General features: G+C 34.0%; 1 protein-coding gene across 50 annotated transcripts in view; it reads left to right on the top strand.

Moving 5' to 3' along the window:
- PLEKHA5 (pleckstrin homology domain containing A5) overlaps positions 1-18,547 on the top strand; it is a 241,574-nt gene that overhangs the window by 177,158 nt on the left and 45,869 nt on the right. For 24 of the 50 annotated variants that reach the window (XR_012002938.1, XR_012002937.1, XM_072765921.1 and 21 more), the window contains 3 exons: positions 12,397-12,477; positions 17,335-17,370; positions 17,869-17,931. Coding sequence is in view for 43 of the 50 variants with exons in the window: in XM_072765921.1 (XP_072622022.1) it covers positions 12,397-12,477; positions 17,335-17,370; positions 17,869-17,931 (180 nt within the window). In the remaining 7 variants the exon portion in view is untranslated. Of the gene's footprint in view, positions 1-12,347; positions 12,478-17,334; positions 17,371-17,868; positions 17,932-18,547 lie in introns of all 50 variants that reach the window. The other 26 variants (XM_072765918.1, XM_072765899.1, XM_072765912.1 and 23 more) reach the window with 4 other exon arrangements.

Here is an 18,547-nt window from a genome sequence, read left to right as displayed (position 1 = left end):
TGTGAAAAGAATATGCCTTTGTTCCAATAATTAATAAAATTGGTTTACCTCTACCCAACTGGAGCTGTCTCCCCACTGCCAGAACATACTTAAGTCATTTCTCAATATAGCATCAAAGAGTATATTCTTTAACATCAGATGGCTAAAGGATCTTACTATCCTCAAATTCTCATAGAAAAACTGGAAATTTCTGCTGACAAACCAGTTTGCCATAGTACAATGAAAGAAAAATATAGCCCACACTTACCTATGGTGTTCTTTGTTGTATAAAAATATTTTGGGGGGATTCCTGGGTGGCTCAGCGGTTAAGTGCCTGCCTTCAGCCCAGGGCATGATCCTGGAGACCCAGGATCAAATCCCATGTCAGGCTCACTGCATGGAGCCTGCTTCTCCCTCTGCCTATGTCTCTGCCTCTCTCTCTCTCTCTCTCTCTCATGAATAAATAAAATAAAATCTTTTAAAATATATATATATTTTGGGATTTGTAAGAATCAATAGCTAAATCTTTCTGTCTTTTTATCAGTACATTTTTTAAGTATCAAATGCTTATGGGGAAGATAAATTCATTTTGATTTAATACTATTAAAACATCTTGAAAAGTAAGCAAGACTTTCTCATTTGCAAAAGTTGTGTAGTAGCATTGAGATATCTGTTAAGAAAGTATAATGAAAAAACTCTATGTAGACATAAACTCTGACCACTTTTAAACATACTTGTGCCAAGAGAAATGTAAAAAGGAACAATTAATGGAATGTATGTAATTGGTGCTGAAACCATTCAAGGTAAAAATCCAAGGGTACTTTTTTGCATTTTGTTCTTTGTGTTCATGAAAGACAGCTTCCCTGTAAAGGAAGAAATGCTAACAAGATGATTGAAAAGATTCTTGATGGCTTTCATTGTTCCTGTCAATTCAGCAACCTCATTCTGTTGAGCTATTAAGCAGGATCCCATTTTCTCTAATATTTCAAGGGATCTTCGAGCTTCTATTTTTAGGGATGATTGAGAGATAATGTTTCTAAGCAATATAGAATAGGCATTTGGCAAAAGCAAACAGGAAACTGGGAAAAATGAAAGTATGTTATTTAACATTAACCCTACTAGTTACATGGCACAGAGTATCTGTATTTTCTTATGCTTTGCTATCAAGAGCAATTCTTTCTGTCTCTCCCTTACACGTCATTTATTCTTTTTTTTTTCTTTTTTGTCTCTCCCCACCTCTGCATATTTGATCACAGAAGTAGTGGGGAGAGGGGGATAATACCCAGAAAATTCTTAAGCAGTGTATGACATTGTCAGAGCAGAACTCTTAAGATTAAATTAACAGGCAATGGGTAGATTAGAATTGAAAATTCTCTGTGTTAATTCTGATCTCTTGGCCTATCCACTGCCTACACAGTATTAGGATGGTTTTCCTAATTTCTTATGGTAATTAATCTATCCCTTTTTTTTAAATATTTTATTTATTTATTTATGAGAGAGATAGAAAGAGAGAGATAGAGGCAGAGACACAGGCAGAGGGAGAAGCAGGCCCCATGCAGGGAGCCCGATGTGGGACTCGATCCTGGGTCCCCAGGATCACACCCTGGGCTGAAGGCGGCACTAAACCGTTGAGCCACCAGGGCTGCCCAATCTATCCCTTTTTGTTAACTGTTTTCACTCATCTCAGCCTTAAACTGGGGATGTTCTCTGGTTTTGTTTTTGTTTTTTAAGCAAGCCCAACATGGACTTGAGCTCACAACTGAGATCAAGACCCGAGCTGAGATCAAGAGTCAGACGCTTAACCAACTGAGCCACTGAGGCACCCCAGAAGTTCTCTGGGTTTTAGTGTTCTCTCACCTGAGCATTCATCTGCACATCATTTTACTAGTTGTCTCTTAGTTATTCTTCACCTATCTAGTCCCTGGGTTTCTCCCAGGAAGCAGAGCCTGTGATGTGGGTGTCCTTGGTGTGGGCTTGTTCTCAGGAAGTTTATTTACTATCCAGGTACAGAAGTAAGGAGAGTGAGCAGGGAAGGAGAGAATATATTATCAACTGCCTTGGCAACTTGGGCTTCATCTGACTGATACTTATTGACAAAAAAAGCAGTACAGAATTGCCCAATGAACAACAGAAGGAGGAGCATTTATACTGGCTCCCATCCTCCTTTGACCAAGAGTTACCCCTTGAGACTAACTCTCCAGCATATTGAGGTTATTCATACATGAGAACCCCTGGGTTCCCATACACAAAGTGGTTATTGGCTCAGCAAGAGCTGAAATAAAAGATGTGCTAGCAGGATGTGGAGAAGGGCACAAAGATATCTAAAATATCCCCCGCTGCAGTTCCAGCTGTGTGTTTCTAGTTGCTTATAGAACTCTGCACTTGGGTGTTCTACCTTCCAACCCCAGTGTGTCCAAAATTTGGATTGTCATCTTATCCCTCAGTTCCCTTACCAAAAAACTAAAAGCAAAAATGGTTTCAAAATATTGTTCACCTTTAACATCATTGGTGTAACATTTATTGAGCTCATCATCCTTGGAGGAGAGCTCACTGGGCTTTGAGAAAGGTCAAGACCTTAATTTTAGCTATTTGCTTAGACAAAACTCAAAGTGGTTTAAGCCCTCAAAGGAAAAGAAAAAAGTGAGACCTAGTCTCCTCCTCCAGCCATGGCTAGGAGAATCTGACATCAGTCTTGGATAGTCTGATTGCCTAGTGGGTGAAAAGAAAAACCAATGGCAGCCTACCTAGAAAGATCCAAGCTGTGACAGTTCTGTTGTTCTGCCCCTCTAAGAGTAGAAATTACACAAATTTATAAAAATGGAAGAATGAGGAATGCCTGAGTGGCTCAGCGGTTGTGTGTCTGCTTTCTGCTCAGGACATGATCCCAGTCCAGGGATCAAGTCCCACACCGGGCTCACTGCGGGGAGCCTGCTTCTCCCTCTGCCTGTGTCTTTGCCTCTTTCTCTGTGTCTCTCATGAATAAATAAATAAATCTTTTTAAAAAATGGAAGAATGAGGTCAGACAGCTTCCTGGAGTTAGAATATGTTCTCCTAATATTTCATCTGCCCAACATGACCATATATTAAAGTTTAAAGTATCTTGAAGCCTGCATTTAAAGTACTTTAAGGACAGTTTTACTGAAAACAGGAAAATCATGAGATTCTGTAGAACTATCTGAACAGATTATTTTAGCTGAATACGTAATATCTGCATGGTGTTGAGTCAGGATAAGAGAGGCCATCATAACATCTTATAGGTGCTAAGCTCCTCATTACCATTCAGTCACAAAATCTTGACAATGTTAAAAACACCTGCCACATTATGTCTTTCAGCTAACTTCAGGAATTTCACAAACTTTTTGCTACAAAATAAGGTCTCTTTTTGGTTTATCACTCAGACCCTCACTCCTCTACCACCACCACCCCAACCTGTGAAACACTTCTTAGCCAAAACCCCTTTTCTCCAGCCAGCAACTCACTGTTTCCCAATGCTACTTTAAAAGCAATCCCATTATCAAGTTCCACGAAGGCAAAGTTGAAGGTGAAGTAGGGCTCCCTGCTCAGTAGGGAGTCTGCTTCTCCCTTTATCCCAACCCCTTGTGATCTCTCTCTCAGGTAAATAAGTAAAATCTTTAAGAAAACAAAATAAAAGCATCTGATTCTCCACACTGTGAATCTGTCCAGTACCTGTTCATTCTAACAGTTTAACACTTTACAGTTTCCAGAGCACATACAATATTCCACTTGGCTTCCTATGTATACCCTCTGTAGCATGTGGGTCAGTTAGATTTGTCCCTGTAAGTTAAGCCTCTAAGTTAATGCCTTGCCCAAAATCACAAAGCTAAGATGAATACATTGTATTAATGATTTTTCTTTCCTTTTTTCCAAAATCTATTTGACTTCCTTTAAAAGTATTGGAGTTATTCTTATATTTTCCATCTAATAAGATGGGAAAATAAAAACAATTTCCCCATCCTTCCTAAATGCATAATAATTATACAGTTTTATTTTGTATTTTCAAAAGCAAATATTTTTGTAGCCCAGTGACTGTAGCTTTTGCTTCTATCTTATCTTTATTAATTTTTTTCACAACATTCATTCAGCAAAGATTTATGGAGCTCAGTGTGTAAGGCAGGAAGTTACTGCTTACAAAGTAGAATTCTTTAATAATTTTCAAAGCCCAGGAAGGAAATAAAGTTGAGCATAAATGCCAAAAAACATTTTTAAGATAGACCTAAGAGTGTGATTATGTAGTTAAAACATAAATTGATAAAGCTTTAAATTAATTATAGGAAGTCTGTTATTCAGTGCCAATTGTAACTCAGAATACAATTGCTATTAATAAAACCCAGGTCCTTGTATCTAGAAGATATTTTAACTTTGATTTAAAGTTAAAGTATATTTTAGAGCAGATTTATCCAAAGCCAAAACAAATAACAGAGGTAATCTTTTTTTTTTTTTTTTTTTTTTTTACTAACAGAGATACCAGATTTTTACTCTTGGAATGTTTGTCCCTTTAAAATGGTATCATTAAAATACATGCAAAGAAGGGAAAATTATAACCATATCAATTATCATATCCACAATAAAACATTTTTGCAAAATAGATTTTGAGTTCTTTTAATATTTCTAGTTGCCTGTGATTTAAAAAAAATGGTACCATCAGATAATAATTTATTCCTTGAAGCTAAAGGAACAGTGGTCAAGAATGAATCATTAAATCCTCTTACTGTAGTGGATATTTGATATGTAACTTTGCTTTTTTATAGATCATTAAAACATCACCTTGGTTCATTGAATATGAAAAAAATGAGTCATTAAACAAGGAAAATAGTTTAAGCCACTGAAGTAAAAATCAGATCTGTAAAGTGTATCCTGTAACCAAAAGGATTTTAATGAAAAAAAAAAAGTTTAATAGACCCTAGGTAAAAAGAGGTGACACTCACTGTGAATAAATTATGTAAGTAAATAATTTAGAAAGAAATTACCTGAGACCATCAGAGTTTTCTTCAAAATATACCAAAGGTATATATATCTCAAAATGGGGGTTTTAGAAATTCAGCAATTTAAGTGAGGTTTTGAGTATAGAGATTACCCTCCATTTTTCCTACTGGCTTCAGGGTATTTTTATAATGTTTCGCAATAAGTGGGCCTTATAATTGGCGATCCTAAAGCCAGTACTTATTGCATCAGCCAGTTTAGAAATGCTTCTGCTTTTTCTTTTAAGGGAATGTCAGATATGTTTGACCCCTATATTATTAGTATCCCAATTTGTTGTTCCTTTTTTTTAATCCATCTTTTTCCCTTGGAGAGAAAGAGAAAATCTTATATTGTCTAGCTGCATCTCTTAAGGTACCATTGGTTCCCCTGAATATATAGCAATAGTAATATTTTCCCAAAGTTTTACTTTTAGAAAACATCTATAGCATGGACATTTTATTCATAATGCTTTAAAATGTTCACAGTAATAGACCTAAGTACTTTGCTCCGCCAGTTATAAAGAGACTTATTTACATTCCTCTATTTAAAAAGTCACTTCAAATTTTCCTGCTCCCTGTTAAACAATGAGTAGTTTGAATAGGTAGTCATACCCTTCAATCTCAGGTTCTTGGACTTTCAGATGTTCCTAGAGTGAGAGTGGAAGGCATTTACATTGTCATTATCTAAATGACCTGTTTATAAAGGCCCCCGCATTCCTCAGAGCTTCACCCTAAGCATGTCAAATTCTTTAGCGTTTTAGTCTTGCCACACTTCTTAAGAGTTTATTGATCTAGACGCAGGAGGACATTCTTGAGAAATGAATTCTTCAGTGATTAGGCCATCAGGGGTTTTTGCTATTGTTAAGACAGATTCTCAACTTAAATATTCTTTTCCTAAGAAGTCATTAAGAACTCGGGAAAAGTCCATTTTCCATTTAAATAGAAAATGACAGCACAGAAATGGGTCTTCTCATTGGTTATCAGGACAAAAGCTCTGTGGGGTAGATAGATAGGAGTCATCCAGACTGCTTGCTCCAAAAAAAGGAGGGAGCTATTAGCACAGCATTCAAACTCCAACTCAATTACAACACCGAGCTTGAACAAATGTTTTCCTCTTCTGGGAATAAGATCTAGATCAGGGGAAAAAAATTATACTAAGTTTACTTGTATAGAATTTCTAAGCCTACTAATATGATAGCCACTAACCGTATGTAACTATTTAAATTTACATTTAAGTTAGTTACATTTTTATAAATGTAAAGTTCTTTTTCTCAGTCACACTCCTCACATTTAAAGGGCTGAGGAAGCCACATGGCCACTGTATTGGACTACAGCATATAGACATTTTCATCATCACAGAAGGTTATATTGGCCAACACTATTCTAGATGATTTATTATATAAACTTTTTAAAGACCAATTAAGCCACTACTTAACCACTTTTTTTTTTTTTTTTTTTTTTTTAAGATTTTATTAGAGAGGCAGAGACACAGGCAGAGGGAGAAGCAGGCTCCATGCAGAGAGCCCGATGCGGGACTTGATCCTGGGACTCCAGGATAGCACCCTGAGCCAAAGGCAGGCGCTAAACCACTGAGCCACCCAGGGACCCCTACTTAACCACCTCTTAAAGGAAGATTCAGGAACTAATCTTTCCCAAGGGTAAATTTTATGAATGGCCATCTTGTCTCTGGTTACTGCTGATCTTTCTCTTTCCTACCTTTTACCCCAAAATTATTCAGAAGTATTTTTGTCATGAGTTAGAATATCCTGTTCCTTCTGCATTAGTAGCTGGCCTAATTTCTAAGATAGAGACTTTGAAACTGATAATTAACTGATAATTAGGAGTTGCTAGACAAATGGAATAACTGGCAGTTGGATTCCTGGCACCCCAGATCCCCTATGATTCTGCAAAGTCCACCAATAATATTAATAATGAAATTCAGCTGATTTTTTAAAGGGGATTTAATATCTTAATGCTTTATCTCATACAAAGATAATGTTTTAATGTAGATGGAATACTTGCATTTAGACAGTTTAGAATTTTTTCATCTTGATATTTGTGCAGATAGCTTGATTAACCTTTAGTACCAACTCATCAGGACCTTGAAAATTTCTTTATTGAGGACAGTTGAAATTAGTCCTCAATTATTTGAGTTAGTGCCAAGATGGGACCATGGTTGTCAAGCCTGATTTCCTGTCAGAACCGTCAGTGGATTTTTCAGAAAAAGTACAATACTTAGGGCCCTCTTTCCCCTAGTCCCTGGAAGAATTGCCAGAACCCAGCCTGTACATGTTTTTAAATATCCAGGTGATATTTTTTTTTAGTCAAGTTTGAGAACTATTGAGATAAATTATCACAAGAAACACCAAAGACAGAAGGAAAGTCCAGTTTTCTGAAATAAACACTATCTTAGTGCTTTCTAACCTTTTCATGTGTGGCACATGTAGAAAGTAATGATATTTTTACAGTACCTTGGGAACTGAAGAAGGTGCTATCGGCAACATGGTAGGTCCACTGAGGACTGAGGTGGTCCCTATCTCCACACACCTGTAATCCATTCCCAGCCTACAGGTGTCAGTTGGGAAGTTCTGCTCAAGATCCTACTAAGTGTGACATAGTTACATATGATTATGTTGAAAAGGTGTTTTGGTGATGAGTTTTTAAGTCAAGATATTTCTGATAGTAATATCAGAAGACACTGTTTGGGGCAGCCCAGGTGGTTCAGCGGTTTAGCGCCGTCTTCGGCCCAGGGTGTAATCCTGGAGACCTGGGATCAAGTCCCATGTCGGGCTCCCTGCATGGAGCCTGCTTCTCCCTCTGCCTGTGTCTCTGCCTCTCTCTCTCTCTCTCTCTGTGTGTGTGTGTGTCTCTCATGAATAAATAAATAAAAATCTTTTAAAAAAAAATTACTGTTTGTTCACATTAGCCCAGCATACCTCAGAACTGAGAAAGAGGCTGGAATTAAGTATCAGACTTCTTAGGTAGTTTTTCTAAACATTTGGACTTAAAGTTTCAAGTAAAAATAAGTGTTTTTCTGGTAAACAAATACATTGACATTACCTAAGTGTATTTCCAAGTTATTTCCACTTATATTTTCTTTTTTATTGCTTAAGTTAGTTATAAAAATACTGTAATGCCTGGATCATACATTCTCATTTTATTATTATAAAATAATGAATCTTATTATTAATAGCTATATAAATTATCAATTAACATGAAACCTAAACTTATATTAGCTGTTAGGTCAAACATGGAATTAAAGTATTTGGAAGTAAAGCATTTAACTCATTTCCAAGTGAATCATTAAACATCTTCCACATACTAATAGTCTTTCTCTGGCTCTCATTCCCTAAAACAAAATACATTTGCTGTTAACACCACTATCATAATAGTGTTTAGGATTCTCTTCAAATTAGAAGAGAATTGTTGGATTTTTTTTTTTTTTTAAGAACTTGAGCATGAAATTCTAATGGAATGCTCCATTGAAGCACTATGTATTTTTTATGTCATTGTTTACTACTTTATTTTTTTTAAGATTTTATTTATTCATTTATGAGAGACCCAGAGAGAGAGAGGCAGAGACACAGGCAGAGGGAGAAGCAGCCTCCATGCAGGGAGCCTGACGTGGGACTCGATCCCCGGTTTCCAGGATCATGGCAACGCTCAACCGCTCAGTCACCCAGGCATCCCAGTTGTTTACTACTTAAACTGAAAAACTATCTTAAGGTTTACATAGCCAAAGCCAGATAGAATATGTTTCATTAAGTTACAGAAACAAAGTTAGTTTCTAAGTATTAAAATATAGAATATTTGAGAGGTGTTTTAAGTGAAAGGAACTGCTAGCCTACTTCTAGAATATATTAGGAGATAAAGCAGATCTAGTCTTTCTAATTCTATAAATCTGGAAAGAGTGAAAGTTCTGTCAGATCATTGAAATCGCTTAAGAGGGACCAAGCTCTCATGGTAATTGCATGCAGGTGTCTTGAGCTGTTGCATATCACACGCCTTAAAGAGAGAGCCACCACATACAGGACACTTTCGTATCATTCTTAACAGCCCACTACTCATTCGTGCTAACAGCTCTTGGTTAGCTAGGTGTGTTGCTCTAGGGAATTCTGAAATGATCCTGCTGCTTCTGCCTTTCCATTACTCCATCTCTTGAGTAATTATGGATTATTAGTAGTAAAATGGGATCTCAAGAAGAGTGTGAGCTGAAGAGTATGCACTGTTATCAAATTATATTTTATTTTAACACTATGAGAACATCATAGTTACTTCTGCCAAAAGAATCTTTAGACCAACCTGTCACCTTGGTATTTTAATGACATTGAAGATTTCTCAAGTTGCTCATTAGAATGATCTGGGAATAACGGTGTCTTTCCAGGTTCCTCAAGTGATGTGGGTGTGGGTTAAGAACCCCTGGTCTAAACTTGAATTTTGATTTCTGAAGTAATAATTTAAAAAAGGGGTGGAAGATATTGTAAGATAGTTACATGTATTTACAAATCTAGGTTAGTTTCTTTTTTTAATGAGTTAACAGTTTTCCTAATAAATTTCTGGTGTGGATACAGATTTGTAAAACAATAAAAGTTTATAAGAACAGTTTTCTAGATCAGGACCTTACTACACCAGTCAACTCTGATAGGTTTCTTCCACCTTAATTCTTAGCTTTGAACATGATAGGAACACATGGTTCTCAAATTTTTCTTGGCTTCTTTGCATCACCAAAGAGTATTTGCCAAAAGATATGGTTGTTCCGTTAATTTTATTTCATGTTTATATATTTTTATCCTTGACTCTTTAATACCTTTTTTTTTTTTTTTTTAATTAGAAAAGCACTGTCTACTCTGGGGAGAACTTGAGAAATGCAGAAAAGTATAGAGAAAGGAAAAAGTAATCTGCAGTCCCACAATTCAAAATAATTGCTGCTAACATTTTTGTTCCTTTGTTGTACTAAATTGTCAGTTTCTAGAGATGACTTCTAATTTTAATACTCTGGGATTTGATATGTATGAAATGTCTCATAAAGAGAAATAATCAATTTCAGAAATGATCTCTGAAACACTCTGCAGTTTGTATAATTTAAATACTATTTTTGCTTTTAGTTTTTCTATTCCTAAGTTAGTTTCTTCTTGAAAATAACCTTTCTCAGTGACTCAAGTATTTAATAAGCTTTGACATATAAATTAAAGACATTTTACAATCACACATATGGCATTCCTTGATACACTTGCATATTTGCCCTCTCAAAGTAGTCCACCAAATAAGTCAGGCTTGATTACCCTTCTACAAAAACCATATTGTCCCTTCAAGTAAATTTGCCAGGCTGAGAGTCTGAACATTTGTCCTCAATCTGTACTATATTGAAGCTCCACTGAGAGGTGTGAGCCATACTGACCTAGCCATTTGACACATAGGCCCATTTGTAGTGCCACATTTCTTTTCTTTTTTTTTTAGAGTCAAATATTTCTTTTTTCTTTTAATTTTTTTATTTATTTATGATAGTCACACACAGAGAGAGAGAGAGACAGAGACAGAGACATAGGCAGAGGGAGAAGCAGGCTCCATGCACTGGGAGCCCGACGTGGGATTCGATCCCGGGTCTCCAGGATCGTGCCCTGGGCCAAAGGCAGATGCTAAACCGCTGCGCCACCCAGGGATCCCTGTAGTGCCACATTTCTGAGACTTAGTGGGCGATTTCATTTTGATCTTGAGTATTGTTTACATTTGGATACTCTCTGATCTCCATTTTTTAAAGCTTTCATGTGCCTGACCTCCACCCAACACAAAATAATCTGAGCCCAGTATTCTTTTGACTAATTTCCATAGTATACTATTGAAAGATAGTAATCATGAGATTGCTTTGAAAATTAAAATTTAAAGTGGATAGAGACTTAAGCTTACTTCTGTTACATCAATACAGTCAAATGAATAAGCCAAAACAAAAAACAGTTACACTCTGTTCCAAGGTCCACATTTGGTTAAGGTAACTAACATTCCCTTAAAACATAGAGGGCACTTGAAAATATAAAGAGATCTTAAATTTCCATGATAAAAATTTTTTCTCCTAAAGAAAAATTTATATCTCTAGTTGTCTATTTATACGTTACTTTCTACCACTGTAAAAAAAAAATTGCCTTAAACTGCATATCAACACATCTATTTTCCTGTGTACATGAAATGTCACTAATAAATGTCTTAATTGCTTACTGGCCAGGATTGCAGGGAAGAAAACGAAATTTGAGTATGATTGATATGCAAGTGTTGAGATTTAAAAATAAATTACTTTTTAAAAATAAAGTATTTAGCTTGAATAAAACTTAAATTTTGAACCAGTTTAAATTTGACAATCAAAACATTTTATTGACATGTAACATTAGTAACTAGGCTGAAAATAAAATTGTTTAGATAATGCATTTTTTAGGATTTATCTTTTGATTACATTATGCATTTATTAACCTAGAGATTAGTAAACTTTTATTGTAGATTTAATGGAGTCAGTAAAATAGCATTTGCTAACCATATTAAAAATGCTTATTTTCTCTAATATGTAGGATGAAAATTATGTAAAGTGTATGTTACAAAGTGCCATTAAAAACAGACTTGTCTGCTTACAAATGGTACAACTTCATTGGCCTTTTACTCTCTATATAGCATGATGATTCTCTTTTGAATGCTTTAGCTCTTGAGTCCAGAGCCTACTAAAACAAATATTTTTCTAGAGGCAGTAATTAAGTACAACATAGCTGGAAATGTGAAACATGGTTTCAGCCTTTTTAGGAACTAGGGAAATATATCAAGTCTTTGCTAAATAAATTTCAGTTTGCATGTCTTGAAATAATTCTACATGTTGTGTTATACTGTGAGAAAATCCAAAATAGAATGTTTATGGATGTCTATCAAAATTAACTTTAATGAAATATATGATTATCTAAATGATAAGATATACTGAGTATTATATTATACAATTTTAATATATTTTAATATTATATAAGAACTAGTATTTTTCTGATCACTACTACAAAGAACTGAATATTGTTTTAAGCTTTTTTTTACTAAATAATTAAGTGATGCCAATTTCTCCTTTTAAGTAGGTTGTTACTCTGTAGTTTATTCTTTGAATAAGTCATGATGATTTATCATCTATTTTAGTGTATATGAGGATATTCATTGGCTATATTGATTATATTTAGAAAGTAAAATGCAGTTGCAGCAATATTGCAATTAGTAAACTTTTTTTTATAACCTGGGAAGTATTTTACAGCATTTAATATTTGCTTGGAATGGTTTATAAAATCTGTACAACCTTGGGGTAAAATGTAAACAACTGCACTATTAGGAAGATATTAAAGTAGAGGCTATATTTACAGTGTCGTCTTTCAAATCTAGCTATGCTGTAAACTGATGTTTGCTGTATGCTCCTCCTGATTTGAAATAGATGAAAGAAAATGAACCTATTATCACCATGGTTCACACAATGATTGAGAACTCGGCGCTAAGACCCCAACTGTACCAGCAAGTAAGGTCTTGGACAGTGAATGATACTGCTTTATCATCTGCAAAATCCCTCAGTGACAGTTTTGGTTTATCCTCAGAGTTACTCATAACATTAGTGTTTTCTTATTTCATTTTTTGTTTATGTCTCTTTGGAAAAATGCAATTCATCCATGCTTTTTAAGATGCTGCAGTATTCTTAGCATGGCTTTGCTGAACATTTTGCCGTTGAATATTAAGTGTGCCATTTTCCTGAAGTTTTTGTGCAGAGTATTTGATTGATATGTACTTGGAGGTCTGCAGTACATTTGCAAATTTTTTTTACTAGATTGCCATTAATTTCGATTAATTCTAAAAGCATTAGAACTGATTTCTAGGGAAAACTTTTTTAAAAAATCTTTTTTTCCTTTTAGGGGCAGCCCCCATAACACTCTACCCTACTCCACTGTCTTAGGAATAGATAATATTTGTATGGGAGTTGTTTAAATCTAGTTTCTGTACTGTGGTATATAGTAAGACCTGTGGTATATAGTAGCCACTTCATAACATACTGGAATATCTTCTCCCAGTATTCTTATCATTCTTATGCCATCATATGCATCATCTTACCTCATTCTTTTCCCTAACTCAAAACATGTGCCATGGAGCTGGTTGGCTTTAATTTAGGACCTTGGTAATCTGCAGATCTGCAAAAGAAGTCATTTTATACATTTCTATCCCAATTTTTTTATATTTCATGGTCTAAATGTTCTTAGCTCTGTGTTTTGCAACATCAGCTTCTTCCACTTCAACACCTTCAAATTACTGTGGCCTCTGACCTGTTATAATACTTTAAAATTCATATAGAGGAAGAAAAATAACTAACATGAAAAATGAATGTATTTGAATTAAAATATGTAAAAGCACCTAATGAAAAGGAGCACCTTGAACTCCCTGGCTTTTACAGGCCACTGGTTTGCTTTAGTCATCTCAGAATCAGCATCATGGATGGGCCTCCTATCTGGGAGATTAAACTCTAGGTAGGAAGGTAAGTAAGGTGACTCTTAGGAGCACAGTTTTCAAAACAATGTAATGTGTTTGAGCAAAGTTTTCTATCAATAAAGAAACGAAGTATTAAATATTTAAAGTTAAACAGCTTTACTTTTCAAAAGTAAATGAAACCTCTGTATTTTTAAAGTAATCAGATGATATAATCTTGACATTTCATTCCAAAATGCCACTGCTGAGTACCTTCGGCCCTTGTTCTGGAATTCTACCTTTTTCAGTGTCTGAAGCTGTCACTTTATCACTTTATATGATAAATTGACGAGATCAAAGGCATTTTGTTGTAATAGGTTATACTTTCACTTTTCATATTTGCATATTTTCAGGAAGAGTGATAGCCTGGGTTTTCAGTTTGCTTTGGTTTGGATTTTCTTTTTTTTAGATTGATCAGTAGTCAGGGTTGATGATGCAGAAGTTATTGCTGATTGAAATTATTCCATTGCACAAAAAGTTCTGATTGGAGTTTTCCAAATGTGTAGCAATATCTGAGAGTGGTCCTATATAGTAGCATCACTGACCAGAGCAATAGGTTTATTTATAGAAATATATTTCTTCATTATTATATTTCCTTATTGAATATATGAGTACTTGAAAGAAAAAAAAACTATAATTGTACAAAACAGAAAGATCTGAATGGCTAGTATCAGCAGCCATTCCTGGGCATGAGATAAGCAACTGATGACCAGGTAATCAGTGTTGACTCTCAGTCCCATCAAGGTGAGGTTGTCATCAGTCAGTCCTTTTTTTAAAATCATCCATTAATAAAGTACTTAATTGTTAGAGGGCACTACTGGTGGATAACAGTGACCTTCAGACACACTTCCTAAATTTTATTAACTTGCATAAACTGAAATTAGATCTTATTTTTTTTCCTCCAGATTTCCCTTACAATACCATTATCTAAAGGAAATCTTCATGGAAGTTTATATTGTACACTCTTACAGTTTGCTTCTCTGACATTGCATTACAGTCCCGTGTTAATAGGTTCCTGAAATACAACTGAAAATATAATGGCAATATAATATTTAATAATATAATATAATGTTTATGACCTGTTATTCTGAATCATAGCCATTGGGTTTTCTCGCATGAGAACCTTTATGTTTACATATTCTTAGAAAACAGAGCACACCTGAAAAATTACCTATACAGGAATTTTCTTATAATTGGTAATATAAAAAGGACCTAAAACTGAATCAAAACCGATGCTAAATCAGTGCACATTGTGTTGAAAATCCCTCTACACTTATTAATCATTCTACCATCTTTCACAATTACATTTTTACAAAATATCAGTGAAACTAATCACTTGACAAATAATTGTTTTTAAAGGTACAGATTAATATTAGCAAATACCTAAGTCCTGTGAGCATTTTTGAGTCCTCATAAAATATCTAATTTTATAAAATATTTCCCCCAAAATCCTTTTTAGGGTCTATATACATTTATAAACTTTAAAATATATATATAGTCACATATTTAAAATGGATGGGATACTGTAGAAAGGTAAATTTTGACTAACAAAAGTAATATTTTTAACTTAATGCCAACCCAGTGTTTTAAATATTCTTAGATATTTTATTATGAAAAAGTTATTTCTAAATAAAGCACATATCCTTATATGTATGCATGCATGTCTGTAAAGTCTGTATAATGCACTTCTCAAATTGAAACTTGAGCACTGCTCAACCTTACATAATTCTACATAGACCATTTTCATTTGCTTTTCTAGTATTGCTGAGGCACTTCAAAAGAAGGTATTCAACCCAGAACTTTTTTCTTTTGCTAAAGATGAATTTGAAAAATGATTTGAAAAAAGTATTGCCAGGAAACATGATTTTATGCAGAACTTGTTAATGGGAATATTCATGAAATTACTTTTTTCTTATTAGTAGAATTTTCACAATGAAGACTAAGTAGCAAACTTCTTCAATTCTAGATGGAAGTTTTAAAAATAGATTATATTCATCTTTTCTTATGAAAAGCCTCAGTAGTTATTATCAGTAATGGAAAATAGGCCATGCTTCAAAGTTAATTATTTAAAGAATAATCTTGTTTTCTTCTTTTCTTCTGATGAGTAAAAGCAATATATAGTGGAAGGCTGATTATTTTAAGATTTCGTTGGCATCTAATAAATATTTTTATTGAATAATGATACAGGGTTTAAATAAATTTTTCAGTAGTATTAAAAATAGAGAAACAATGAAATAAATCTAACTTACTGTGCAATATATTTTTATTTTTATGGCTATAAGGATCCATCACTCTTAAATTACAGCAACACAGAACACATTCTTTGTTAATTAGCCAACTTGTGTGAAAATGAATATACGGTGGATTCCCTAAATAAAAACAGTATTCCAGTACCCTAAATTTTTATTACAGATTGCTAAATTTTACTTTTAAAATACCAGTCTTGGGATGCCTGGGTGGCTCAGTGGTTTAGTGCCTGTCTCGACTCAGGGTGTGATACTGGAGTCCTGGGATCGAGTCCCACATCAGGCTCCCTGCATAGAGCCTGCTTCTTCCTCTGCCTGTGTCTCTGCCTCTCTCTCTCTCTCAAATAAATAAATAAATAAATAAATAAATAAAATCTTTTAAAAAATAAAATAAAATTCTAGTCTTTTTTCTCTTGACCCTGGGATATAGGATACAATTCATATTTTAATCTAGATGTAGCACTTTCCACAGCTACATTCAAACTTACAGTCTCTGGTTTAGTAAAGCTGTTTTGCATTTAACTTTAAATATTATTAAGACCCCCCCAAAAAAAATAATAAAATAAATAAATATTATTAAGTAAAGTGTATTTGGGCATTTAGTAGCTAAAGGCTTTACATCTCTGATACCTTATAAATGAGAAAATTTAATTTTGGAATTATCTTTTTATCATGGATCTAAGCATTTTTAAAACTTTTTCAGATAAGAGTACAAATTCTTTTCTTGGATCTAGGTGCTTTAATTTAGAATGACCAATTGATGCTTCTTAGGACATATTCAATAATCTTTATTCTGACTTTTGTCATTAAATTCATTTTTCATGTGATAATTCATTTCTACGAAAGTTTTGTTTAATCACTGCATACCCTTAACTGGTCACAGATTCATTTGCATGAGGACGTGAAAGTAATGTCTTGAAATGAAACACGTAAATCCAGGATTTTTTATTGTATGTTTGTAATGCTTACATTTTTAGCTTGATACCCACATTTCTAGATCCACTCAAAGTTATCTGCTGTTTAAATTTTGCCTCCTTCTAAAAATGTAACTGGCAATTTTTTTTACAGAGTGGGCATATATAGTTATAACTGACACATTTTCATAATTTTATGCATTTATATGTGTTTATATGAAGTTTAATTTTACAATCTAGAATGTAGTGGCAATACATTATTCCCATCCCCACTTTGAGAAAAAGTGTGCCACTTAGTAAAATGCAATGAGCCCAAGTAAATTTTTCCTGCTATGTTTTTGTTACTGTCTTAGCAGTCAATATAAAGTCGAAAGATGAGAGAGCGTGAAATATTGCCTGCAGAGGCTATGATGTTATCTATGGTATATCTGACGGGGATGGCTTTTGAAATCTTGATAAACACAAGCAGAAATGAAGGTTTGTTTGACCAAAAGGTATTGGGAAGAAGCTGAAGAAAGGATGTTTAAATGCACGGAATAGTAATTTCTTATAGTATCATAAGACAAATGGTGTCAATGAGTCCATATAAACTTTCTATGTAATTTGACTATCCATAGTTTACAACATAGGCTTTCAGTTTTAAGAGGTTTTGAATGAGTTTCCTCTTTTCAATTAAACCCATCCTTTTCCCCCATTATCTTTTAGTTCTTAAGACAGAAGAACAAGATAAGTTTATATTGTGTATGTGTGTTTATATATTATGTATATGTATGCAGTATGTTACAGGTTTTGTTAATAAAGTTGTACTAAGATGTGTTGACATTTGAGTGTACACATACACAGTTGTGTGATTATGTGTATACCGTGAAAGATGGTTTTGACTTATGCCTGGTTCGAATATTGATTCAGTATAGTTGCTATGATTGTATTTGTCAATTTTTCAGTAAAATAATGTGTGTCTTACAAATGGAAAATGTAAGGTGCTGTATAATTTGTTTGACCAACTTATTATTTTATTTGACAAGCTTAAGTTAACATCATTTTTATGTATCTTGCATATTGTATCACTGTTAAATTTTTTCTACTTTTGTAATGATCTGTGTTTGAATTAAACTTCTTAAAGTATAAGAATCATTAAAATCCCATTTTGTTATTGTTATCTAAATCTAAAATGTTATAGGCTAAATATATTTTTTAAATATTATCTTTAAACTTGCTACCTAACATTTTTTCCCATAGTTGTCACAAGATGAATGTAGAGGCACATTATACAAATACAGACCTGAAGAAGTGGATATTGATGTAAGTGTTAGTATGCTATATATTGTCAGTATTCTGTTATATTCTCTGCCAAAACATTAAGCATAACAAAAAGCTTCCTCTTCCTCCCTTGCTCTCCAAAATGACACCAAATAAAGTAGCCTTTTCTTCTTTTACAATTAGGTTAAATTAAATCATCAACTCCCCATCTGTAATTAGCAGTTGATCATACTGAGAATCACTTAAAGGAAAGTAAAAAGCACTGCTGATCAAAAAAAGTATGTAGGACTGGAGACAAAGTAAAATTGTCTTCTAGAGAAAGTGTTAGCCTCTGACTACTTCCTTTTAAAATTTAATCTTTTTTTTCTTTTTTCATTGTATTGTAGATTGGCTGCCTTACCATGCATTCTTCTTTATACAGTGTCTCATTCTTCTCTCATTTCTCTTAGTTTTATTCTATTGAGTTATACCTTCTCCTTTCAGTATATTCCATTTGGTATAGCTTAAGTTTTTTTGTCTAACAAATACTTTAATAGATAAATGGCAAAGAATGGCAAACAAAGTGAAATCTCCAGTTTCTTGCATACTTGTCATTATGCAGTCAAGTTGGGGCATATTTATAGCTTATCCAGGGTTTTTATTTTCAAACATCTGAAAA

Source organism: Vulpes vulpes, chromosome 8, assembly GCF_048418805.1.
Source record: "Vulpes vulpes isolate BD-2025 chromosome 8, VulVul3, whole genome shotgun sequence".
NCBI lineage: Eukaryota > Metazoa > Chordata > Mammalia > Carnivora > Canidae > Vulpes > Vulpes vulpes.
The sequence above is the reverse complement of the archived record's forward strand: the minus strand, read 5'-3'. Positions and strand labels throughout refer to the sequence as shown.